Below are 26660 nucleotides of genomic sequence, written 5' to 3' on the forward strand. Positions count from 1 at the left end.
GATGTAACAAGGGATATTTTATCTTTAAACATCATTAGAGCAACTAAAGACATTCAAAATCTCTTCTTTTTTTTAAAGAGAGAGAAAAGAGAAACAAGACATTCAAGACAAATGCATTCCTTAGATTCCACATTTAACCTTTAATCAGAACATCACAACCCTTCCAATAGCAGAAATAAAATGTGTTTGCGGTCCCTGAAAGCGGAGCGTGGGGAATGAGATGACAGGAAATAAGATACAAAGAGGGAAAGAAAAGAAAGATGAAAGTGTTCCATAAATAATGTACAGGAAAAGGACCGTGTTGGCTGACGCAGCAGCTGCCTATGATACATATGGATTCATTTTAAACTCCATCTATTTTCCATTTAAGCCGTGAGGGTAAGTGGCTGCAGGCACCCGATGGGCAGACCCTAACGCCGGAGACAAAACAAACTACCACTGGTTCAATCTATATTCTTTAAGCGTCAGTCAGGCCTCCAACAATGTGCCTGACACACTGGGTACACACGGAGAGAAAGGCTAAAGAAAAAAGGTGGAAAACATGTCGAGGCATAGAGGAGATTCATTTCGGGCGGCCACTGGCTTACTAGGTTATCAGTCACTTATCGCGGCTGTAGTGCGAGGCGAAGAATGGCCGAGGAAATAGCTGTCCATTACGCACAACACAATCAGCTGAGCGCAAGGCTGGAGAGCTAATGGACGTTTCCACAGGGAGGGCAATCTGGGGAATGGGAAAGTGGATGGGTCCATCATGTGAGATGGGATTATGTGCGATTGTTATCCTTCACAAGCGCGATATGACGGTCAAGGGGTGTAATGTATATGGACGGTGGACACATTAAATGGTAATCTCTCCACAGCCCTCTCACAGCCAATCAGCCTGCAATCATCCCACGCTATCCCTTTGTGACCAAGCGCATACATTCCGAGTAGCACTTAAGGAAAAACATTCCTCCTCCTCTTCCTGCTGCTGCTGCTGCTGAGGTATGCAGAGCAACACACTCCAGAAAATAAATTAAATTCTTATCTCCAGACTCAATTCAGCACATTTATAACTAAATCAATGCAATTATAGAACGGCTTCACAAAAAAAAATATGGTAAAAAAAAAAAGAAGCAGTTCATAAATCAGTTTAAAACAGCACGAGTGGTGTGCCCATGCACATGGGGAGGGTCATTGTTGATGCACCATTTTTAATTGCTGGAGCCTTTTTTTTTTTTCCCCTTCTCACTTCTGATATACTTTACATTTCATACATCAGTGGAGGGTTATCATCGTGAAGAAAAAAGTGCCACGACCTGCATCACACAGTATCAGCACAGGCAGTTGTGGTGCTATACTTCTTCATTCCTTTTTCAGGTAAACAAGCCTGTCACAAACCGAACCTTCCTCCCCTCTAGCAACAGCTCCTGGTCTGCAGCGTCATGTCTTCAGATTTCCAGCAGCGTAAATGCCTTAAAAGGCCTCAGAAGATGTGTTTGAGGTGTTTGATGCCGTACGTCTTGAAAAACACCAGGAGGATTAGAGTCCACAGGCCCAGGATGAAGCCATCAGGAGGGTGCCAGTCTTTCTGCTTTGGTTTCTGAGGGGAAGGGTTTCGGAGTGAGGTGAGGTGAGGTGGGGTGGGGTGGGAGTTGGGGAAGGAAAGCATAAAGGAGTGGGGGTGGAGGAGATAGCAGGTTAATAATAGTATGTATATTCCTCCTGTGGACGCCACCACTTGATTACGCTGTCATTCACACAGGCACAGAATCACACAGAGACACGCTGTATCTCAACAAACACTTTATGTACACTATCTTTTGTCTCACACATACAAACACAAGTGTTCGCACAAAAAGCGCGCAGGGGGGGGGGGTGTCTGGGTGAAGCTCATCAGTACACCTCCCCTGTCTTGTGTTTGTCCCATTCACTGCCACATCATCACTTTGTGTATGATTATACTTTTAAATCTAGCCCGTATTAAACATGCATCTCACAAGGAGCACATTTATATGCTAATGAGGCTGCAATATTCTGCAGAGAGATGAGATTTAACCTCTAAGAAATCTTTCTCACTCCTCGGCTGGTGACAAAGCTATGGATAGGTTGTGAGGATGCACTTAAGAGATTTCTGTTATCCCTTGCTATACAAGCTGTCATTATCCAGTCGGGAAATCACCAGACAGAAAAGGCATCCCCTAAAGCCAAAACCCGAGACTTGGCAAAGAGGATGAACACGCGGCACGATAGGAAGACATGGAGTACATGAAAGCTGCTGCACAAGAGTGATGTGTCTCGCTCCAGCTCACCTCACTGCGACTACAGTAGCAAGGTGCATTTAAATAACGATTAAAAAACAAATATATTGAAACTGAAATAAGATAACATATTTAAAGGTCTTTCCTGCATTGCAAACAACTTTGTCAAGACTCAGAAAGCATTGAACATTATGTAAAATAAAGATATTCTTCATGAAAACAGTGCATGAGTATCAAGGATAACTTAAAGTATACCTTGCCAAAACATGTATCTAGATGTTACTGAATCAATGTGGCAGCAAAAGCTGTGACAGTGGTTTTAAGACATTGGCAGCAGAGGTTAATTGACAGGCAAAATGTTGCCCTTTTTGTTTATAAAGAACCTGTAGTGGCAAATTCCTCTGTGTAGATTTAATAAAAGAAAAGTGTTTATAAAGCAATGACAAAACCAGAGGCAGTTAGAGACACTGTAAGACACAGAATAACAGCCTACATCACAGGATGATGACACAATGAAACCTGCTTTCACATCCCGATGCAGGTGAATGCCAAGCAAGAGAATTGTCCAGTCCAGTTTATCTGTATGCACAACCCCAATTCTGAACAGTTTTGTATACTGGGTGAAAACTGAACTAAAAGTGAATGCAATTAATTTCAAATCCATAGCCATATCCATTTCAATACACACTCAATCTGAATCGATGCAATTTGACCAACTGTAGAGAATCTTACAATACAATACATCTATTCATGAAATGGCTTTTTCCAACACAGAATCAAATGAATGAATGTGAAACTGCTTTGACTGCTGAAAAAAAATTATTAATTCAAAGTTCATTTCAGGAATTGTGTATGTGTGTGTGCCACTGTGGAAACTCTGTGAGGTTTCTTTATTTTCAATATAAACTGGGTTGGGTTGCCTGACAACGACGCTGTCAATTTCTAATGTAAGAAGACTGAAGACAAGTTAAATTGGTTTCTTAGTTCAAATTTATTTAAGAGCTGAGTCGAGTCAAATCAATAGAGATCCAGAATACTGAAACAGAGACATAAGGCCTTTGCAGGCTGGGTATCGTCTACAGCGTAAAGGCTGGATGCCATCAAATTTGAAATTGCATTCACACTGCAGATTATAGTAATTAGTATAAGCTTGGGTTGCATTTTTATTGGTGAAAATGTCTGCTGACAATAACCCCAGCTTGAAGAAATGACACGGAACTCACAAAATCGATGTGATCACTGCAAATGTGCGATAATTGATGAATTGGAAGACAATCATATAACTTCATAACACAATATCTGTCTATAACACGTCCATCAGTCTAAATGTGCCCACAAAGGTACAGTGCAGGATTTGGAGGAATAACATTCTTTTCACCACTGTCAACTTTTGTATCGCTGCCACAGCAAGTTATGAAGTAGTGAATTTTAAAATTCTAAATAATGTTATCTGGTGCCAGTAAGTGGATCATTTCCCCATTTTAGGACTATTAAAGGATTACCTTATATAGTAATCCTTTCTCACAATACTGTATATTGTCACAAAACCATCATATAGCCATTGTTGACATTCTATTCCACTACAGTCTAATGTATAATCTAGACGCAACAGGTGAAAAAAATTCAAAATTGTTCTGTATTTACAGTAGATACTGTCTGACAGAAAGACAAAGAAAGGTACAGGTTATGTGGTAGAAAGCACTTCAAGCTCCAAACCACAGTGACTTTAGTGAACAACAGACAATGACAATCAAACTTTGAAGGCTTTTCAGTGTCTGACTCAATGGCAGTGACAAGTGAAAGTGACAGAACGTACAAGAAAAATCTCAGACGACACACTCGGCCGGTGTTTGTTTGACTGTCAGACTAGCAGACAATTAAGTGGGTGTTTAGTCAGAAAACAGCTCTGTGTAAGAGGCCGTGAATGACAGAGTCTTTGGTAAACACAAGGGAGGAGGGGGAGGAGGGGGTGGTGTGTGTGTGTATAACTCTTTTTTGTAACTTTAAATTGGATTATCGTTTATTTTATCAAGATAGTTCAGTATGACGATTCAGTTCTTTGATTTTAACCACGTTTTTAAAGTTGTTGTTTTTCTTACAATGCAGAGAGAAAATGGAATGAAATAATGAATTTGTGAAGTCCATCAATCATCCAGTTAACAGTTAAGCAAGATTCGATCAATGGTCACAATGAAATGGTGAGCTGATTTGCAACCCTAGGTTCAGGTGCCCTTTGAGTATATCTGCTTTTTTCTACTATTATACTTGATAACTTTCCAGGCCAATCATTAAAAGGACTTTGAAAGTATAGCTTGTTCAATTACACAAGCTAAAATGTTAGGAATGAGAGAAAAAAGGTTACGGTTTTGACTTTGCAAATGAATAAGTGTAGAACGATATGACTATGAACAATATTCCATCCTGCCTTTGCAGGAAGAATTATTGACGCTCCAAAACACATGTCAAAGTTCACAGAGCACCTTTTGCAGCTGTGGTTGCAGGTTGACTCTATTTTTGCTGACAGTGCAAGCAGAATTCCCCCATGTGACACATTCTTTTTACCAGGTCTATTCTTGCTTTGTTGCTTTGTTGAAACTGAGGAATCGCCCCCCAAATCCCAAATTAAATTTACCAGCACGCCTGAGTTGTCATCCTCCATGTTTTCTAGCTAAACAGACACAGAGCTTTGACAACAGTGATCTGTCCCATGGAGACGCTGTCATAATCTCAAGAAAACAAAACCTGACAGTTCAGACAGCCATCACATGGCCACTGATTTCAAATTTCTGTCTGTCCTGCGAGAGGGATCCCACCTCTGTGGCTGTTCCTGAGGTTTCTCCCATTTTATCCCCGTAAAAAGGTTTTTTTGTAGAGTTTTTCCTTACTCGATGTGAGGGTCCAAGGACATCTTGCTGCTGCTGCTACTGACATCTTACAGTACGTGACTCAGATCTGTGTAACATAACAAAATCCACTGTAACCATGACGACAAAGAGTCCAACAGGAGAGAAGGTGAGGGTGAAACAGGGCACTGGCGGGAATGTTCTTAAGAGGCCACTCGGACATTTGGCCTCCAGGGGCAGTTGACCTCGGTGACAAAGTTAGCCAGTGTTGCGTGACTAGGACTGTGTGTGTATACAACTGTGCATAAACGCGTAAACGCAAACCCCTCGGGTTAGAAGGAGCAAGAGGGGGATGGATCGACTGTGACAGGGAGCCGCGTCAGCACAGATGGCAGAAAGAGGGGGACAAAACACGAGGGAAAACAGAGAGAGCAAACAGACATAGATATAATAGCTTGTTGTTTTACCCAAGATTTATCCAATTAAAACATTTAAAAATATTGTTTTTTGCAACTTTTTTACTCAGGAGCAAAAATCTAGCTTTTATTTAACATTTATCATGAATTAGTCATTTCATTTTTTTTATATTGATGACCTTATTAACCTGTCCTACTGGTGCTGTATCTGTGGACGCAAATGTCCACAGCATTTGCTTCAGATATTCTCCCGCCAACTATCAATAGCTCAGTATCACTGAATAATGTTCAACTGAGCACGCAGTAGGAATTCTACGGGTCTTATGAACTCACCAGATCATTTTCAGTTGCATACATTACATAATCCAGAAATCATGTCTGAAAAATGACTCTGGTCAGGTATTGTTGTTGTTGTTTTGTTTTGTTGTGAAGTGAATACGACTGAATAAAACCGCTGCAACAGTTAGATCATCCTTTTCTTGAAAAGTTACCTAAATTTCAACCTGTGTTTTTTACAACAAGTGAAATCTTGTTAAGGAAAGGAGGAAGAATCTTTTGAATTGTTCTTTTGGCAAATGACACTGCATGCATAAAAAATGCAGATTACTTACACTAAAGAAGCTGATACATCATTTCTTGATAAATGGCTTGAGAGATAAATGAATACATTTAATGAGTTTTAAAAAATATGTATATAATATTTTATCAAAATGGAACTATTTACAAGATGAATTGACATGGCCCACACTTGACACTTTCTTAACTACTTTATATCCATGAAGTAGTTTTGAGCTCTCAAAGTTAAAAAAACAAAAACAAAAAAAATTATGAAGGAGGCAGAAATGAGCTAGAACTGAGTGAGAGGAGTGGAAAGCAGAGCAATCGTTTTCTGACCTTCACTAACAAAGCCATTGACATGCCACTGCCAAGGACAGGGACGTGCACTCAAGCACACATGCTTTCTGTTGTGTTTTCAATTCAGTGGTAAAATTGATTAACAGCTACCCATTTGATTGATTGGTGCTAATTAACATGGCTATGCAGGATACTAATGGTCACTGAAGGAGGTCTGAAATGCCCTGCCAAACAATAATACTTCAAGGTCAAAAACTGCAGAAAATTTATGTTGTGCAGAGCCAGAGATGACAGAGGGGCAGTTATTGGAAGTTGCCAGGACACTCAAATATATTATCTTCACTTTTAAAGCTGTAGTGCATGATTTAGCTGATTCTGGTTGTTATTATCCCGCCTTTTTTCTCAATCCTCAAGCAGAAAGGATGTAGCATTATTTGTATGCTGTGGCCCTTTAACTTGAAGATGGGCTCTGTCAGGCAATACTATCAGACCAGACTGAGGGAGCGCTTTTATATGCAGCGGCAACACACTGTTCAGCATGCTGAACCACAGGGTTATTTGAGCAGTACAATTCACTTCGGAAACTTTTCCTGGGAGCTCATTTGCATTGTCAGTCATACTTCAACCCACTTGCTGTATCTTGTTGTACAAGCACAATGTTGCTGTACATGTCACCAGGCTACTGAGAAACACTCAAAGAGAGTTGTGTGGAGCTGAGAGGCTTAATCTGCATTGTTTAAATTACTTTTGATTAAATGTAAAAGTTAAAGACACTGTAGTTTTCAGTTCTCAGTGGGTGCTGGAACAGTCAAAGCAGTGGGCGCTTTTTTTCCCCTCTCTCTTTTCTAGAGCATATTAGCGATTATTGAGCAGCAAGGCAAACTGTAATTGACAGGTTTGTCCTGTGATCTACACAATCCTAACATCTAAGTCAGCGAGGGGAAGGGGGATTTGGCAATGGAGGGAGAGGGAAAGAGTAAAAAAAAAAAAGCATTCATTTTCATGTTTCCATTTTCAAGTGTTTGGAGCAATATAGTGTGGCATCAAGCTGGCAAAAGAACAAATAATTTGATGCAAGAGAATAGGACGTACTGTAGCGAATGAGGGGGAACAAGGAATACAGTCGATAGTTAAAAAGAGAGAGAGGGAGCGAGGGAGAGCGAGAGAGAGCTCCACCTAGTCATTTCCAGAAGTGAACATATTGTGATTAGGCAACGTGATGAGATATGTGAGGGTGGGAAGAGAAAGTGGCAGGAAGAGGGGAGTCATCCCGACACTGCCAATGTTGACAGGGCATTAATCAACTCTTCACACACATCTACATGCACAACAAGCAGGGAGCTTGTACACACACTACATACAGCACAAGCTTACAGTATATACCCACTGTCATGCTGATGAATTTTCTGTTTACTCAGTCTGCCGGTCTACTAGCAGACTGAGAAATGCTTTTCTTAGACAGTGAGAAAGATGTGTTTTTATCAGGGGCACAACTTAAATCTGCTTCGAAACACTTGGGAATGAATATTTTAGACTTCAAATCAAATGAGATACAAATCACATCCAGTTCTTCAGCTCAGACAAGTGCATCTGATCAGGGAGAACCAAAGACAGAGCTGTGCTCCAGCGGCATAAACACAAAGATATCTAAGAGAGCGCCACGTCCAGTATGACAGCTAATCAAAAACAGGGGAGCTGTCAATAGACTTGATGGTCATTCTACTGCAGTGCAGATGGACTATGGCGAGGGGGAGCGAGATGACTCAGTCCATCAGGACTCCCATCTTCAACTCAGCGGGAGTGCTAGCCGATAATCGAAATCTCTAGCAGGGGTCGTCGGGTTGAAGGGTGTGTTTGTGTGTTGTACGAGTGGGCGCATTTAAAAAGAGAGAGAAGTAAAAGAAAGACAGAATGTGTAAAGATGAGCAGATGGGGAGTGGGGGGGAAGACAAAAGACTAAGCCAACATATGAAGCCTACTAACAGACTTCAGAGGCTTTAAAGGTGCTTTTGTGATTGTTCAAGCTTTCAATGGAGCAATTTCTTCTACATTTCTTCTACATATTGAAGATTAAAGACACAGTTTATAAGATGCTCTTATGTGAGCAGCAGGCAACAGATGTGAAATTGGTCCATGTTTTGCTAGGTTTTTGAGCCAATTTCTCAGAGTGCTACTGGGTGTCCAACTGCATAGAGGAAACAAAATTCACTTTAAAATTGAACTTAAGCAGCCAGGTTTCTTGTAGACACTGAAATGTGAGCCAGGAACATTTCACACAGATTTGAACTCAACATTTTACTGTCCGACTTTCGTTTACCTCTTTTTAGGAAGCTGCTGTTGTGGAAATCCCACAAAGCAGCTGCTTTGATCCATTGCTTTAGCTTTAGAGTTGACACTTTGCATTAGTACATCTACTGAAATTACTTGGTATCTCTTTAAGAATACTGAGTGAGGCAAATGTTTTTCTAGGCAAAACTATCAAATTAAACAGTCTGTCCTCATTTTTACTTCCAAATCACAATATCTAGGAGGAGCTGCTGAAAGATGGCAACAGAGGAGGTTTAGACAAGACACCTACAACAATCTTAGAACACCGTTATCTTTGTTGTTTTAGTAATATAGGGTCATATTTGATGCAAAATTGTGATTTTGTGTCTGTTAAATTCTGTAATCTTTGGTATTTTGAATTTAATTATGTGACTGAGTGTGTGACCTACATATTAGTAAAGCTTCCAATGAGTTGCTGATGCAATAGAACTTTTTATAGCAGTCTTTTTTTTGACATGAAATAGTAGGACAATTACAGGTGATTTTAAAGAAATTAATCAGGGTTCCACTCCATTTAGGCTAAACCAGCCAAGATACTGCTATTGTTCAAGAATAAGGAGAGGTTACACTGAATACTTGAGAGGATGTTATTTCTGGAAAATAAAATCAGTTATTTTAAAAGAGAACACATATTTCCTATATTTTGTGGTTGCATTATAATAAAGAGACTGAGGACTAATTTTATATGATTATATTATAATTGCTAATTTAACAAATCTAAGGATAAATGTGACTTTTCTGATGCATAAGTAGTAGTGGGAGTATAGAACTAGCATTTCTTTTATTTTTATTTTTTTTTATTATAAAAGGCCCATAATCTTGCAAGAATGATAAAGGAGCCAAGACCAGCTATTCTAAAATGCAGAACACGTGTCGTATAGGTGGAATGAGGAGCAATAGGTGTTCATTTGTGAAGGTCGGCTGACTGAAAGCCACAATCCATTTGAGAATGAGGTGAATGCACAATTCCTCGCCACAATACTGCCTATCCACTCTGCTGGATTTCACAGTGGCCCCTCCACACCCAGACCAGGCGGCACTTGCATTTCACACTTAGAGCCGTCACCATGGAAACGGCACAAAGACATCTGTTAGTGGATGTTGTACATAAGTTTCTGAGTCCAAATGCTCATTTAGATGAGCATCACACCTTAATCATGCATTAAAGTAGTAAAACTGCATGTGCACTGTACACACATCAACCAGGAGATCAGGTCCTTTTACAATGACATCATCAGGACATCATTTATATCAGACCTGGGTCGGGGTTGTGTCAAACAATATATTCACTGCACTACAGCACAGTAGTATAGAATAATAGTATTCATTATATAGTGCAGTAATTTGATATTATCAATATAGTTTGTTATAATTGAATAATATCTGCATTTTCCTAAATTGTGTTTGTTGTGTGTTTGTATGCTGCTCAATTTACACCAAAACAATACAATTCACTGCTTTTTTATAAAGAGATAAAATTAATATTGAGCAGAATTAGTTTCTCATGTGGTCCCTTGGGGAAAATAATTGCCCGCCCCTGATTTACTGGTAATGCAGTGCAACAATGTATATGACATTGTTTTTTGAGTTCATGGTAATGTCATCGTTACAGTCATATGATGTGTAAGCTGTAGGTCGTGTCTATAGTCCTCTAAGATGGATAATATTTGCTTTGTAATATATTTTAAATGGGTTGAACCACTACCTCACTAGACACCATGCAATTTATAACTAAGCTATATTCTAATGCAAGGATCAGAACATATTAATGACCAATTACTGACATAATTTACATTAACATATACATCCTCAGTCAGATATGCTGCATAACATTTAACATTATCTATATCCTAAATTGCAGCCTTTGCAATTGGGTAGTTCCAAACTGCAATTTTGATTTGAAAACCGATTCATGACTTTCTTGACTTACCATATGATATAAAGCCATAACATTATATTCTTGTGTATATTAAGTATATGCATGAAATTGACCTTGGACCAATTACCCAAGAGTTTACAGTTACCCTCCAAAATAATATTCCCACCAATTCTGAGTAAAGTCTACATTATTATGTTATTGGGTTATTTTGTGACACATAGACACATACGCAAGCACAACCACACACACACGGGATAACACTGTCTGTAAATGACATAAAATATACCAAATAATAAAACTCAGTGTTCAAATTTGAATAAAATTGACTGAAAATGTGTCTGGGTTGTGTCAACATGAGCCTGCCTGAGTGGTTATGAGTGTCCTCAAATGACCCTTTCGTGTTTGTGTGTCTCTAACCTGATGGATGATTTCAGACACCGGCAGCTGGTCTGAGTATGAGTAAGTTTCTTTTTGCAGCTCTCCATTTGCAACACTGAAAGACAAAAACACACAGAAAACAGCAGGCTTTTAGCATTAATCTGGAGGAAGTGAATTGCACTTTGGAAACATTAAGCTTTTGTTATGTGGAACCATTACTCAGTGATGAAGAAAAGCTGTCTGGAAGACGAACAGACTCCAGTGTCTCTGTTGGCAGGGTGTGTGTGGCAGAGGTGTGTGTGATTGACAGATCATTTGAGAGCCAAGTCAATGATATGCAGAGCAAATTGATGCAAATGAACCCATATTTGCCTCTTAGTGAATGAAAGAAATCCCCTAAAGGATCCATAAGAGTCTAAATCATTGATAATATATGGATCCTGTGAACCACAACAGAGCTCTCTCTTAAGAACAAGACAAATGAAAAACAAAACACTTTTTTTTTAAAGCAATCAAACACATTTTTTTTTTAACTATTTCAGAGATGCTCAGACGTCTCAGACTCCCTATAGTCACAAAAGAATTTTGTTTAAATTTTCTAAAAACCTGGACGAGCATCAGTGCAGGCATGAAAATGAGAAGATGCTTTAGAGTCGACTTCACTATTCACACGGGGCTGGTGTTAAATTTGTTTTACTGGTAAACAACCTCTGATGTTTGCTGTTGACACTACACAAAAACATTAACATTGCACGGCATCTCAATCACACCGACAAGTGCCCACTTTGGACTTCTCTTGTTTGCTTTTATGGGTTTACACAGATAGAATATACAAATGAAACTCTGAACTGAATGTTATTCTCGCTATGATGAGCTATTTGGAACTAAATTACACAGATCCAGAAAAAAAAGTGGAAGGAGAAAGGAAAGACAAAATGGAGTAAAAAAAAAAGAAAAAGAGAAGGTTCAATGTGCTCACTATGTGCAGAGACAGGTGGACCATGTGGACAAAGAAGTAATCCTGATTGCAACATTTTTCAAACTGATTACTCTCCTTTCTCTGACAAAATGACGAGAGTAAAGATTCATCAGTTTTTTAGTTTTTCATTAAACTCATGGATGGTCTTTGGATCACTGAAATCAATCTCAGACACCTGTGATAATTAGTTTGCCAGGTGAGCCCGAATAAACCTGCTTAACTACCTTAAGATATTTCACGAAAACTTAAGTATGACCATCGTATTGTTATTGTTAGCACACACGGGTTTGTGCAGATAGAGACACAATGAGGAAGGTTTCTGCCACACAAATACATCGGCTTAAGAGAGCAGCTGCTAAAAGGCCATTACAAAGCAGCAAACAGGTATTTGAAGCTGCTGGTGCCTCTGGAGTCCCACGAACATCGAGGTGTAGGATCCTCAGTTATCCATAAACCTTCGATTTGGCCACCCCTAACCAATGCTCACAAGCAGAAATGGCTGCAGTGGGCCCAGATATACATGAAGACTCATTTCCAAGTGCTATGCAACCCTGGATGGTCCAGATGGATGGAGTAGTGCAGCCTTTCTCAAAATGTGGGGCAGGCCCCCCTGGGGGGGGCATGGAGACTTTCCGAGGGGGGCGTGAGTTCTGTTTTTTTAATTCCTAACTAAAGTTTAGCAGGCGGAACTTTTGGTCTTTTGGTAGTGACGTACCACAACAAAATCTAAACTAGTGACAAGGTTTGGATAATATCTCATTCTCAGTCTTGGATTCACAGTGAATGTGGTGGGACATGAAGAAAGACCTCTGTGTGTTGCGTCTCAAAACATTGGTAGGGGACAGCATGAAACCTAATAAATTGAAGAGACACTTGGAGACCATTGACCCAAGTTATGTTGATAAGCCACTGGAGTTTTTCAAAAAGAAACTTTATGAATACCAAAAGCAGGAAAATGGTTTAAAAAAAAAAAAACTGCAGATGGAAACAACAAAGCACAGCTAGCTTTTTACAAGGTTGCATACAGAAATGCTTGTTTCCAAGAAACCACACACAATTGCTGAGGAGCTCATACTGTCTGCTGCTCAAAATTATTTTTTGTTTAAAAAAATGACGCTGTTATAGTTATAATTGCACATTTCATATTTTTATTTGAAAATTGCTTTCTCGGGAAGCAATATTGCGGTTATTTGTATTGCTGAAGCAAAAATGTTATTTGCACAGCAAATTATTGAAACTAAACTAATATTGGTGTTTCTTTCAATAAATGTTATACTACTGGAGTAGTGGATGGTTGGTGAACAGCCACCATGTCCCAACAAGGCTGTGACATCAGCAGGGAGGTGGCGGAGTCATGTTTTGGGCTGGAATCATGAGGAGAGAGCTGGTCGGTCCCCGAAGGTGTGAAAATGACCTCTGAAAAGTATGTGGAGTTTCTGACTGACCACTTTCTTCCATGGTACAAAAAGAAGAATCGTGCTTTCCGTAACAAAATCATCTTCATGCATGACAGAATATCACCACATCATTGGCTGCTATGGGCATAAGAGGACAGAAACTGATGGTGTGGCCCCCATCCTCCCCTGAACTCAAGCCTATTGAGAACCTTTGGAGCATCCTCAAGCAAAAGATCTATGAGGGTAGGAGGCAGTTCACATCCAAACAGCAGCTCTGGGAGGCTATTCTGACATCCTGCAAAGAAATTCAAGCAAAAACGCTCCAAAAACTCACAAGTTCAATGGATGCAAGAATTGTGAAGCTGCTATCAAATGAGGGGTCCTATGTTAAAATGTAACTAAACCTGTCAAGATGTTATTGTTATTAAGATGACCTTTTCAGTTCTTTACAACCTATTAAAATGTTGTGCGTTATAATTTGGAACAGAGCATTTCAAGTTTTTTATCATTGGGAGGTTTTTTCAATAACATTCGAATTATACTCTACTGGTTGATGACTAGAAAATTATCAATATCAAGAACAATATCATTTGCATAATTATTTGGAACGCAGAGTACAACACTAACAAAAACAACAGAAATATCTTTAAACAGTACATTAAGTTATGCCTTTTCTGTAAGAAAATTCTAAAAGAAACTTCTTTCTTCTTGTTTTGAAGGGAAGAAAAGAGGATTTTCCAAAGATTTGGTCAATTTCATTGATACCCATGTAAAACCTAATATTTTTACTAGCTTTCTATCATTGTCTTGTGGTGACCTAGTTGTGGTGACTTTGTTTGACGGCAAAATAAACCATCTTTGTCAACTCTATAAAACCAGGACTTCAATAACAAAAACACATATGAATGAGAAATCAACTGCAACAACTTTTTCGTAACCCTGTTAAAACTGTGATTGCCTCCTGTATTGTAGTCTGGAAGAAGACTCACAGCACGGGGTCAAAGTCAAGTGGAAGCTGTTTTTGGACAATCAAAGTCCAGGTCAGGCAGCTGCTGACAACGCGAGCCATATTTCCCAGTGAGTGATAAAAGCATTTTTTCCATTATATCAGATAAAATCATCTATCTGTTTGGTGAGTATTTCAATGAGGAAACTTAAGAAAGTAAACTAGTAGTGACAGGACAACTGTGGAAAAACAAACAAATATCCCTGCTTTATGCCTTATTACTTTGTGAAGGAGCCACAAGTTTACAGTTTTCCCAGAAATAAAGTTGTGTGTTTTTGAGAGAGGGCTGAAGGCTTTGATTGTTTTTCACCTCTTTTCACCTCTTTCCACTTTCTTAAAGTGGAGCAACATTTTCTCTATTTTTGTCTCTTCCTTCTCTCAAAACTGCATTTGCTCAACACCTTTATCTGGTTTTTACTCTCCTGCTCCTCCTAAAATCTCTGTCTCTTTCTATTTAACTCAATTTCTCCCCTTTTGTCTCCTCTGAACATGACTGTGTGTCTGGGCAGAAGTTGCTTTGACAGAGGGAAGAAAAAACGCTGGACTGGTTGGCGGGGTGATGATCTCCTGCTGAGACCTTCATGTACACCAAGATCTGATTGAGGGCCCCCACAAGTGCCCTCCCACCCTCACCATTTCACTTAGTCCAAAAGACGAACTCTAATTCGATTAAAGCCATTTTAAATAGTGTGATTTTGGAGAGAACGTCTTAGTCCACTTAGCCGATTTTAATGGATGTGACCATGCTGCTCCACCTCCGGCCCTGATATCACTGCCGTCTCAAGGTTCCATCTTTAGGTCAAACAAATTTCCCTTTAACATCTGCTCTATTAAAGGCCAAAGGATACACCCTCAGCTTTAATTTAGTGCTTATAATTAGACTTAACAAATAATCATTTTGAAATCAGGCTCTCTCGTGCAATAATGTCGGACCTGCTGAGGGAGCATTTGTGTCAAACTGCTGAATGACTGTTGAATAAATATTTGTGTTATGCCTTTGTGTTATCAGTCATACTGCTTAAACCTGGGTGTCACGTGACCATGTATTTCTAAAAGCAAGTCCCTGTATGACGTCATTACACTGTTAAGCCTACGTATAATGAGGATTGAGTGCGTCCATTAAAATGTCGTCTCCATCAAGTCTAATCCACATAATGGAAAAGACTTTCCAAAACATGGCCAGTTTGAAGTGGGTGAGAGGAGAAAAGAGAAAAAGAGAGGGATGAGAAACAAAAAGAACATAAGAACAGGGTATTGAGGGAGAAGCATGCACATCCATCTGCTCTAAATATCAACTCCTCCACTACTTGTCTAGGTGGCAGAATAAACTAGGAAAAAATAAGTCGATTAAAGCAGTATATTTAATAACCACTTTTTTCAGAGGACATCTGTGATATCTTCTCTCTGGGAACACAGTGCTCACTACAAGGCATTTTCAAGCCATTTAGAGGTCTCATAAAGATCCAGTTCCTGTCGTCTCTCAGTGATTGTTTTGAAAGATGAGCCAGATGTGTTGACTGTGAGGGGTTTGGAAAGCTCACATGTGACCTTGGAAACAAAAACTAGATGGGTTAATTACAAATGTTATGCAGGAGAAATTAGACTACAACAACACCGATTTTAACAATTATCTACTAATTATTTTGTCAGCTATGCATCTTCAATAAAGTGTTGTGAAAAGTGCCTGTTATAACTTCTCACGGCCTAAGGTGATAGTCAATTGAATCATGGCATTGAAATGCAAGCATATTCTGGTGCCCAATACATTATTGTATATATAAATAATATATATATACAAATATAATATAATGTAAAATTATCATTTAACAGTGATTTATTTTTGACATTTTGTCAGTATTTCAATTGATGAAACTGCCATTATCTGACATATTATAAAGTGGTATAAAATGAACTTGCAAGTACCAGTGCTTGCATTCAGACACAGCCATGGAATTGGTAAAATCACATTACCAATAATTTCATACCACTAATATAAATAAACAACCATTACATTATTGGAGTAGATGAGGGATTTAAAGGTCATAGTATTAGATTTCATATTGTATTTTCCCTATGGTCTAAAAGCTGACCTTGCCAATGACAAGTACAGCTCTGGGCTCTGGGAGGCGCTACAGAGTTCACCTGGCAACCAAATCCTTCATTCCAATTGCAATATGTATTCTTAACTTCCAACAAAGTGACCACCAAGCATTTCATCCTTAGAATGTATTTCTCTTTCTTATGTCACAATTGTCTGTTATTTCTATCTATTGTTTTTATGACTATGTTTTATCTTATTTAAATGTGTGTTGTTTTATTGACTTCCTAAAAGTCTCCTTTTATAAATTTATGTTGGTGAGCTGAAGGCAAATGTCCGCCTTGGTGGACAATAACGTTATATTATTTTCTATTCTATTCTATACTTCCTTACCACCTCTCACTGTAATAGTAATTCTGTCTGAATGGGATGAAAGGACACTAAATTGACATCCTGTATAAGAGAAAGTGTCAGTAGACTCTGTAATATGCTTAAACTTTTGAAATAGAGACCTTGAGTCTTTCTTAAAAGTGCAGAGATGCTGCAACTGCTTTGCTCCATCACTAAACTTAGCTCCATCGAACATCACATGAATAAGTGGATTGCCAGGCTGTTACATCATAATTGGAGATAAAATGTCTCTCTAAGACTGAAACGAAGCAACAGCCAATTCAAAAATACCAGTGTTGTGTTTAACGCGTTGCATGGAGGGATCAGCATTCCTAATGTGTTGAACCTAATCAATACTAAAGTAATAGGGGGGAAGTTGTGTGCAATGACTAACTAGCCTGAGGCCAAAACAGCCAGTGACTAAAAACGGTTTGGCAATTGCCTCTAATTGCTAATTAGCAGCCAAGCACATTAGATTCTTTGACTTTATACCTCCCAATGGTTCAATTACAACCCATCTTAATGAAATTAACCGGAGTGAAGGGAGGATAATCATGAATAAAGTTTTACTTTCTACCACACCTGTTTATACAGTATCTCAATCTATTTGCACCTTAAAGGTCATAAATATGATATTGTCTGCCACTAGATGTCACACGAGCACCAGCCTCTCAGACCAAAATAGATGGCCATAACTCCCTTCTACCTTTAAATTTTAAGACGGTGTTGCAAAGACCAACAAACCAGAAGACTGAATAAAGTTACCCTGTGTAAAGGACAGCCAACAAAAAAACAAATCAGCTAGCTGTTATGTGGACATATAAAAAAGATTTGTTGCTTCTCATCCAGGGTTTCACTGACTGAGTCTCCAGGGCTTGCAGAGGGGCTAACTAGTAAGTATTGGCTTCATAAATAAGTAACACTCAGCCTATCAGTCAAATAATCCTCCTCATAACATACATTATCTCAAGGTACTTTACATGGTAAGGTCAAGACCATACAATTATTACAGAGAAACTCACAGGAACACAATGAGCCACAGTGTAGAGAAACAAACTCCCCTCTCTGACAGAACCAGACTCAGAGTGTACGGCTGTCTGCCTCAACAGTTTGGGGTAGGAGAGAGGAGAGAAAGGACGGGGAAGGAGAAGGGGGTTATTGAAAGAGAGGTGGGTGGAAGAATGGAAAGGAGAAAAGAAGATAGAGGAGAGATAGACACCAGGATTGGTTGTTTCACAGGAGTATTTCAAGAAATAATAACAGTAAAGCTATAGTATGGCTTTAAATGATTCCATATGAATGTATGTGGGCATTTAGTGCATTAGCTTTGTTTCCTAAATGTTTTTTTTTCTCTGAGAAAGCAAAACGTATGTTACCAGCAGGCAAAGAAGATGTGCAGATGCTGTGTAAGAGTTTGATACTACTGCCATCTAGTGGCCAACCACATCTATCACAAAGCAGAAGAATGCAATAAATGGATTAAGATGCAAGGACTCAAGTTTTCCACAAGGTAGAGCCAGAGATATTCAATCAGAAACACTGCTGCTCCCTCAGTAGCAATTACAAAGTGTGAGTCAACAATAGCTTTGCAATCCTGTGAAACTAAGTCGTCATGGCAGCATGCAAAGTGTGGTTCACTTTCTCGGTAAAAGGGGCTCCCAAAAAATCATTAGTAGTAAAATCAGTGTGAATAATGATATGTGCTCTAAATAGAAATCGAAGACTAGTTGGAGGGGGAATTAAGTGCAATAAATGTGCAAATGTGGCCTCAAGCACTTCAATTAAAAGAAAAGGAGGATGATCTCAATTTAAGCTTTTACATCCAGACTGTCCCTATTCTGCCTTAAATATCACCTCTTCACACATTTAAATGTACCCATGTCTATGCCGAGGTTACAGTTTTCATTTGAATTACTATTATTATTATTATGTGAAGGTTTTTAACTGAGGGTGGGAAACGTTTTGTGTGCAGGTGGTTATGCACATTAACCTACCTTAAATTTAAAGTCAGTTATTTTAAAGATATTTGAGTGAGAACATTTGTCAACAAGTAAGTCAATTTAATTCATTCAACTCACTTATCATTCGAGTGCATGATGGGACTAGTCATGTTGATGGTTTCCATGGTGATCTCCACTTTGCGAACGCTACCAAAGAAATCCGTGACCAGGACACTTCCCGGGTCCCTCTGGAACAGGTCGGTACGGTGGCCTGGAGTGGACACACATTGACTTTTGGGACACACCTTGAACTGGAAAAGTAGAGAAACCACAAATGTTGTATTATTATTATTATTATTATTATGCAGCTAATTAAAACAGACGTTGCAAACTTAAGAAAAAAGGAAATTCTATTTAGAGCCAAAATGTGCAAAAAACAACACTTGTAATTTTTATATGAACTGCAGTTAACACACTGTATTTTATTTAGGAAATTAGGTCAAAAAATTGACAGGACTTGAAACTAAAGCGGGTTGATCAGCTTCAGTGTCATGCTGACAACTAATGTAAGCATCTGTTCATAATTTCAACTATGTTAAAAAAGCACTAGTAGGTGAGCAACTAATCTAATATAAGTTAATAAAAGTGAAAGAAATGTGTAAGGGGAGATAATAAACCAAATGCCTATAAAATAAGAGTTTCTAAAGGTTTCTCTTTTTTTTCATGCCACGAGTCAGACACACTGTTTCTCAGTTAATATTAGCTCATGTTGCATAATAGTGGCACTGTAGGGACGCGTAAGCGAGGCAACGAAACAAGGCACTTGGGTATGAGCATAAAGGTCACATCTTTCAGATTTATAGGGAAAATCTTTCCCAAGAGAACTTTACATAGACGCTAGTAGACAGGCTGTCATAGGCAAAGGCAGAGAGAAGGTCTGACCATTTACGTTCCGCTACAATCCATTCATGCAGTGGGAAATGGAAAAGCTATCAACATATGTACATTCCATAATTACACAGTATACTTCACTTTTAGAGAATTGTAATACTCAGACAGTAGTGAATGGTTTTTCTACAGTAAAGTGTCTCCTCTTTTGACTAGCTGCATAAAATGATATCAGGAGCTGCAGTGGGAAGTGTAAAATAATATGTGACAGCGTGAGGAGAAGATTAGAAGTGTGGAGCCTGACATTTGTGCATGTCATCATCAATTACAAATTTTGATGCCTGCTCTGTTACCACTTGTGGGTTAATTCTCATAAGTCTGTGAACCATCGGTGTGGTGTCCATCTGGGTTCTTCATTTGAGAAGAGAAATAAAATAATTTAACTGAAGTGAACATGATTTCTATCTGCCCAACAGAGTTGCTAAAAGATATTTAGGGGAAGTCAATTTCTGTTTCATCAAAGGAAAAGCCTGCATGGTCTAGATCAAAGAAAAGAAACTCTCTGTGCTTGTCAGAGAAATCCATATCATTGATTCTCAATTCTACAAAATGGCACAAGAACAAAGAATGCATCTTCAGAAACAGTTACGTTTAGAAAGAATAATAAGCTTTAGTCAATGCACATTGATAGAGGCTGGACTGAGTCCCTGAGTAAAGATGTGAGGTGTTTTGATTTTAATTCTTGGTGAGATAAGGCGGGCTAGGCAGTCGGGATGACAAGTGGTCCCCGGGCTACAGAATCTCCACAGGAGTGTAAAAGATGAAAAGGGAGATGCTGCGGTGATTGAGTGGAAGCCGGGAGCACTGTGCACTCACCAACTCTGCCACCATGTGTCAAACACCATCAACGGTAACACAGTATCAGACATTCTGTTTTAAGTGCTGAATCCTGTGTGACTTTCATCTGGCTACTTTAGTATTATCTAATATGAGACAGACAATGAGAGACGTGCAGGACTAATAAAGGCTCAAAGTACTCAAGGGTTTGCGAGCAAACTTTTTTTCTTATGAATCTAATAAATACTCAATCTGTAAAATGTTAAAATAAAAAAAAAGTGAAACATGGCCCTAAAAGAATGCAAACTATAGGTAGTGAGACAAGTCTGAAAAGCAGCTTCTGCTTAATGAATAAATCAAAATTTGATAATAAAGTTGCTGATTCATTTTCACTTCATCAAGATTAGAGTGTATAAGACACTATGATGGATTGATTATAACAAATTATTATGAGAATGAAAGCAAAGTATTAGTTTTTCTTTGTTTGTGTCCTTATTATGACTAATAATGTTGATATAAAACAGCTGGTTAACACAATATTTTAAAGACTGAATGATTAATGACCAACCCACTGACTGGTAACTGTTTTATGGTAAACATGTGCTCTCATGCACACGGGTGCATCCTCACCAGGTCATTCATGTTGGTTTTACTCGCAGGATGGATGTCTTCCAGGAACTCCAGCAGGTAGAATGTGTAACGGTCCATCAGATGGACCCCTATGGCCAAATCTGGCTGGTGCTAGAAAAAGACAGAGTGAAAACAAATGTAAGAATATCACACACGTCACTGGTCCAGGTGTTTGATGGCCTTCATAAAAGAGAAAAATTTATGCTTTTTTGTTTTTTTATGAACAAATACATATGATATGGATATCAGATCTTATGGTGAGAAAAATAAATGCAATATGGCAGTTAGCATTGCAGTGATATGAATGGTTACCTTATATCAGTGGCCCCCCCCAGAGGACAGAAATTGAAATACTATTGAGAACCTGATTTTTTTTTTTTATTAACCTGTATAAACCACTGTATGAGTTGTCCTGTCCTGCCCTGCCTCACACACAACTCACCGCCTCCATTATTAAAATAATTTTTAGTTGCAGCCCTACTTCATGTAATAGTATGCAGGAATTTGACAGTTCTTCCAGATGGAGTATGTATGGACTAAATGAACACAGATCTTAATCGTCATGTGCAGTGTGACTGCTTATTAGAAAACAAGAGAAGCTGAGGCTTTTTTGGAGTGCTCTGCTGGATACATTTTTCTTCTGCATACCACATAAGTGCAGCTTGCTCAGAAATTGTGTGGACCTTAGCTGTATGTCATATGCCTTCTCCTCTCTCAAAACTTTGGCTAAATGTGCAAATGTATATCACACATACATAAGGACAAATGACTCACCGAGAGGGAGTCCTCTCCAACTTGACTGCTGGCCAAAGCCATAAGATTTGGAGAGTAGAATCTCTCGTACATGGAGGCGCCCTGGCATGTGTCAATGATGAAGAGCAGCTCATTGTATCTGAAACACAACAGAGAGAGAGAGAAGGGGAAAAAAAATCATGTACATTCTCAAACATCACTGATGAGAGAAAACACAGCTGGCATAATATCCGTCCATTTGTTCCAATAAACTCTGAGATCACACAAACCTTCTCACCATCTTTCATACTGCAGTTGCCACGGTGACCATAAAAAATCAAGATCTCCATTCAATGCCTCTCACACACAGCTTAGCTTGTCCCTCCCTCAGTCACATCACCCATCTTCCTCAACATCCTCAATTTAGAAGGAATTTTCACTAAAAAAAATCATTTCACTTTCATAGAAAAACATAATATAACTTTCAGATCAAGTTAACTCAATCACGGTGCTTCAGGTAACAATGAGGGGAGGTGGGGAAGTCTCTGTCATTGCTATAATTTGGCTGTTCAAGCTCGCAATTATCTCATCAGCATCAAAGCTTGCATTTCTACGCTTTTATCCAGCAGCCTGGGGCTTGACTGTCCCCCAGACACTCTATTGATAGGTTTGGAGTACAATAGATGTGCAGAGTAGCTGGTAGCAGTGAGCTATTTTGCTCATTAAGTGTCTTGCAATTCAGACTGCAGCACCATGAAACAGAGTGACTCAATTCACAAAAAGAGAGTTTCTCCTTCATGACAGGATGTGTTTAATAGAGTATATGTAACCCTTTCTTGTCATAGAAGTCTATGATGCATTGCAAAAACAAGAATATTTTCCTAAAATGTTATGTAAATTGGTCATGACTGCTTTTATATTATTATTAAGGCATAAATAGTAGCCCACAGTGAATTATCATTTGACTCTTCTATGGCTGGGCAATAATTCAACAATATAAATCACAATGTAATGTTCTTCAATATCAATATAGCAAGGGCTCAATAGATATCGATATCATATTTATGCACTGTCCACACACGTTGAAACAGAACAAATAATTGCTACGAATGTTTTGTGTGAAATGTTTATCTATATTTTAAAAACATCAAAACCTCAAAAATCTTCTATGAGCCGGTATGTATGGCAATAAGTATCAGCATTAACTTATTATTGTGATAACATTAAAATGTTAAGACCACATCAACATCGATGCCACATTTAGAGTCATATAATGTGTATATACATACATATATACACTCGTATAGCTGGATGTTTATTGAACACTATTTATACCAAAAATAACAGTGGAACACCACTTTTCAATCTAGGGTTTAGTTGCTCATAAACATGAGCCCTGCATTCAGAAAAACCAACATTCTCTTTCACCGGAAAAGACAGTTTCAACCTGAAGTACCTTCTTTTCTGCCACATTTGCTCAAACGCATCAGCCAGTTCAACATTACTGATCTCCTCAGAGTCCTGGAACTTCAGAAAACCATTCCCGCCATGACCTGAGGACACATTATTAATATTAATGGCTCATTCTTTTCTTATTCATAATGCAAAATATGGCATAGACTGCATAATATCAAAGATATATGAAAAGCTATACACACTATGTGTGAGAAAAAAAGTACCCATTAAAAATGTACCAAGATGTGGTGGCACAACTGACCTGTGAAAACCTGTGGTTGAATGTGATGTCATTATCATCTATGTTAACTAGGCTAAAACCCCAAATACTTGCATAAATACAGATCAACTGCAATTGCAAATGTAGCATTAAACAGTTTTTGTCTAGTGAGGACTTTTTGGTTAAGACACTGTGAACAGCCAGAGCATAGCAGAATATTATTGACTCATGAAATAACTCACAGCACTGAATGTTACGCTCTGATTAAAAATGAGTTGAATTTGTCCTTTAAGTACCTGTCAAGTATATAAGGATGTTGCTCCTGTCATCAGAGAGAAGACGTTTGGATCGTGGAGTACTTGGTGGAAGCCTTCCAGTCAAAACTCGCAGGAAGTTCTCCACTGTTACCTGGAACATGTGCAGGATATTAAAAAAATACATGACATTGGTTTTCACAACCATAGATTGATGGCAAGAGATTAATTAAATATGTAATTTAATATACACAGAGTTAATAAAACAGTGACATGCCCAAGAATGTCAGAAAAATACTATAATTAAACTTTACATCCACATTGGAAGGGGTCAGTAATAAGGTTAATATTTTTACACCTTTAAATAATTGTGAAAAATCAATTATTCAATATGGTTTTTTTTCTCTTCATCTTTACCAGCTTCGCTTGAGAATGATTATAAATTGATTTGATTTTTTTAAATAACCAGCACAAAGCAGACTAAATTACAACAACCTAACTGTGATTAAAAAGGGAAAGGCCAACATGGCTCAGCCTTGGTCAATAACAAACAACCCGGTGCTCCATTACCCTTAATTATTATGATATCAGGTAATTTCCTGGTCAACAGACAAAGCAAACACTGGACAGTGTTGACCCTAACCCATCTAATTTTCAGCATCACCTTATATAATACATATCTATGTAAGCTATATTAAAGTTAAATATATTTTAACACGTGATAATGTATATATTATACAGAGATATAATGTTATATTTCTGTAAGGGTAGAATAATAAATCAGTTTTTCAAGTGATCATGTGGCCAAGTGCATTATCCACATTTACAGAAGCTGCATCAATTAATAGGTATAACAAATACATCATAGAAATTCCCACTCTAAGCACAAGTGCAATATCTGTCAACAATATGATTTTTGGAATTCATTCAGTTCTAATTATAATGACACTGACATGCCACAGTTTATCAAAATGCCTGTATGAGAATGTGCCTGTAATGAGAACCAACCTCATATCCTCTGTAGTCCACCTCCACATCATCACCATAAACATTTAGCTCCATGTTCTTGTGGCTAAAAACCGTGGCAGGTTTGGGGTTTCTGTGGTTACATGCCATGTCATCAGCCAGCATCAGCACTATGTGGCTAAAAAACAAGAGAAAGACAAAGGACATTTTGAAGTCTTATTGTGTTAGAAAATCAATAAATACTACACAGGCAAACATCCTTGCCCTGATAAGTTACATTTCATTACATTTGTTCTGCAGATACAATGAGACAACATTGCAGTGTATTATTATAATATTTTATTGTGTTTTATCTTATGACATAAAAACAGTAATGAAAATAATATAATAAAGTAAAAAACTGAAAACTGAAATTATATTCACACACAAAAGGGCTACACACATGTTGTAGGGGTGGGAATCACAGGGTACCTCACAATACAATACACGATACATGGTCCACAATACCAATATTATAACCAATATATTGCAAGACAATCAAAGTGATACATCATATCAGTCTAACTGAAGAAAATAACACATTCGTGAAAAGTTAAGTGCAGGATTTCTCTATTTATTTATCTATTTTAACAGAAAACAAAATGCATATTAAGTCTATGTTTTGAGCATGGCTCGGGCATCTCTTAACGTAGTTTTCTCCTCCATTATCCCACTGTAAACTCCCTCGTCTATGGCCAGGTAACTTAAGCCCAAGTCTACCTCATTCAGTTGAGCTGCTCCACTGTGAGGAGACATGAAGCAGCGACGTGAACCCTAACCCAGGAAACATTTTAAATGTAATGTAGGCAAAAGCCTTGCTTTAAACTGCTATCTTGAATCACCACATCTCTACGCCTGCACAAACGGACAAACCAGCCAGTGCATGCTTGGTTCTGTTACCTGTCAGGGATGCCCAGCCTCTTGACACTTCTGTATACAGACAGAGTATTAGCCACATGACGGTAGTTGAACCAGAACCTGGATGTACACACCTGAGTATCAAACACAGAAATCACAAAATACAGTAAATTAGGCACACATCAGTTGGTGTTCAATCCTAAATTAGACTGTCATGTAGCAATCAAGTCACAAATAATACTCACCAGTACAGCCCAGTTGTTAGTATGACCACTGTTGAAGAATCGCCCTGCGTTATCCTGGAACAACAACAAACATAATTCAAGATTTAATTCACATGTTTTATACAATTAATTTAAAGGGAAATTAGGTTCCAGGCTCTTCACCAAAACACACAGCAGTTAACTGGCTAGCACAGGAGGCTAACATGGCAGCGACATTTCGTTTTTCGCATTAAATTCAACGTACAACGTAATCAATGGTTGGATATTCAGAGCCGCATACAAAAAATATACACTCACGTCGATGTTAATACTGCCAGCTGACAGGACCGTTGACAATAAAATCAGTAAAGTGAGCATTTTCATTGTGCACCAGTGTTGGCAACAGAGCACATCCAGGAAGTGAATACCGGTGGCTCCGCCCAGCAAGCCCTTCCGGTATAACACATTTCAGAATAAAAGTATCGGTGCGGACAACGTCTGTGAGAAAAAATGTACAAACAAATAATGTAAAGCGGTGAAGGTGTTGTGAAGGGCTCACTAAGCTGCTCCCCCAGTCCACAATATCATGGGACAAGATATTTTATGGAAGAATCGTTCAACATAAAATACAGTTTGTCTCTTATGTGATGGTTTATTGACTGTTTTGTAGCTAATAGTAAAATAAATTGTGTGTGACCACTTTCTTTTTGTCTACCATATACCACAGTGTTAGTTTACCATAGATAGATAGATAGATAGATAGATAGATAGATAGATAGATAGATAGATAGATAGATAGATAGATAGATAGATAGATAGATAGATAGATAGATAGATATTCGTGAGTCATCTGATGTAAAGGCTTAGGAATCTCTTTCTCTCTTACATA

At 38.4% G+C, this 26660-nt stretch overlaps 1 protein-coding gene across 1 annotated transcript; it reads right to left on the reverse strand.

Moving 5' to 3' along the window:
• Positions 1-1351: 1351 nt before the first annotated feature.
• Positions 1352-26213, reverse strand: pigk (phosphatidylinositol glycan anchor biosynthesis, class K). The gene is made up of 11 exons (XM_044019144.1): positions 26090-26213; positions 25814-25867; positions 25611-25702; positions 24714-24849; positions 23748-23859; positions 23233-23329; positions 21819-21936; positions 21045-21155; positions 18828-19000; positions 10979-11054; positions 1352-1582 (listed from the first exon to the last, which is right to left on the reverse strand). The coding sequence occupies exons 1-11, from the start codon at positions 26153-26155 to the stop codon at positions 1466-1468; spliced, it is 1152 nt and encodes a 383-aa protein (XP_043875079.1). The 5' UTR covers positions 26156-26213; the 3' UTR covers positions 1352-1465.
• Positions 26214-26660: the final 447 nt, after the last annotated feature.

The sequence above is a fragment of the Solea senegalensis genome, linkage group LG1 (assembly GCF_019176455.1).
Source record: "Solea senegalensis isolate Sse05_10M linkage group LG1, IFAPA_SoseM_1, whole genome shotgun sequence".
NCBI lineage: Eukaryota > Metazoa > Chordata > Actinopteri > Pleuronectiformes > Soleidae > Solea > Solea senegalensis.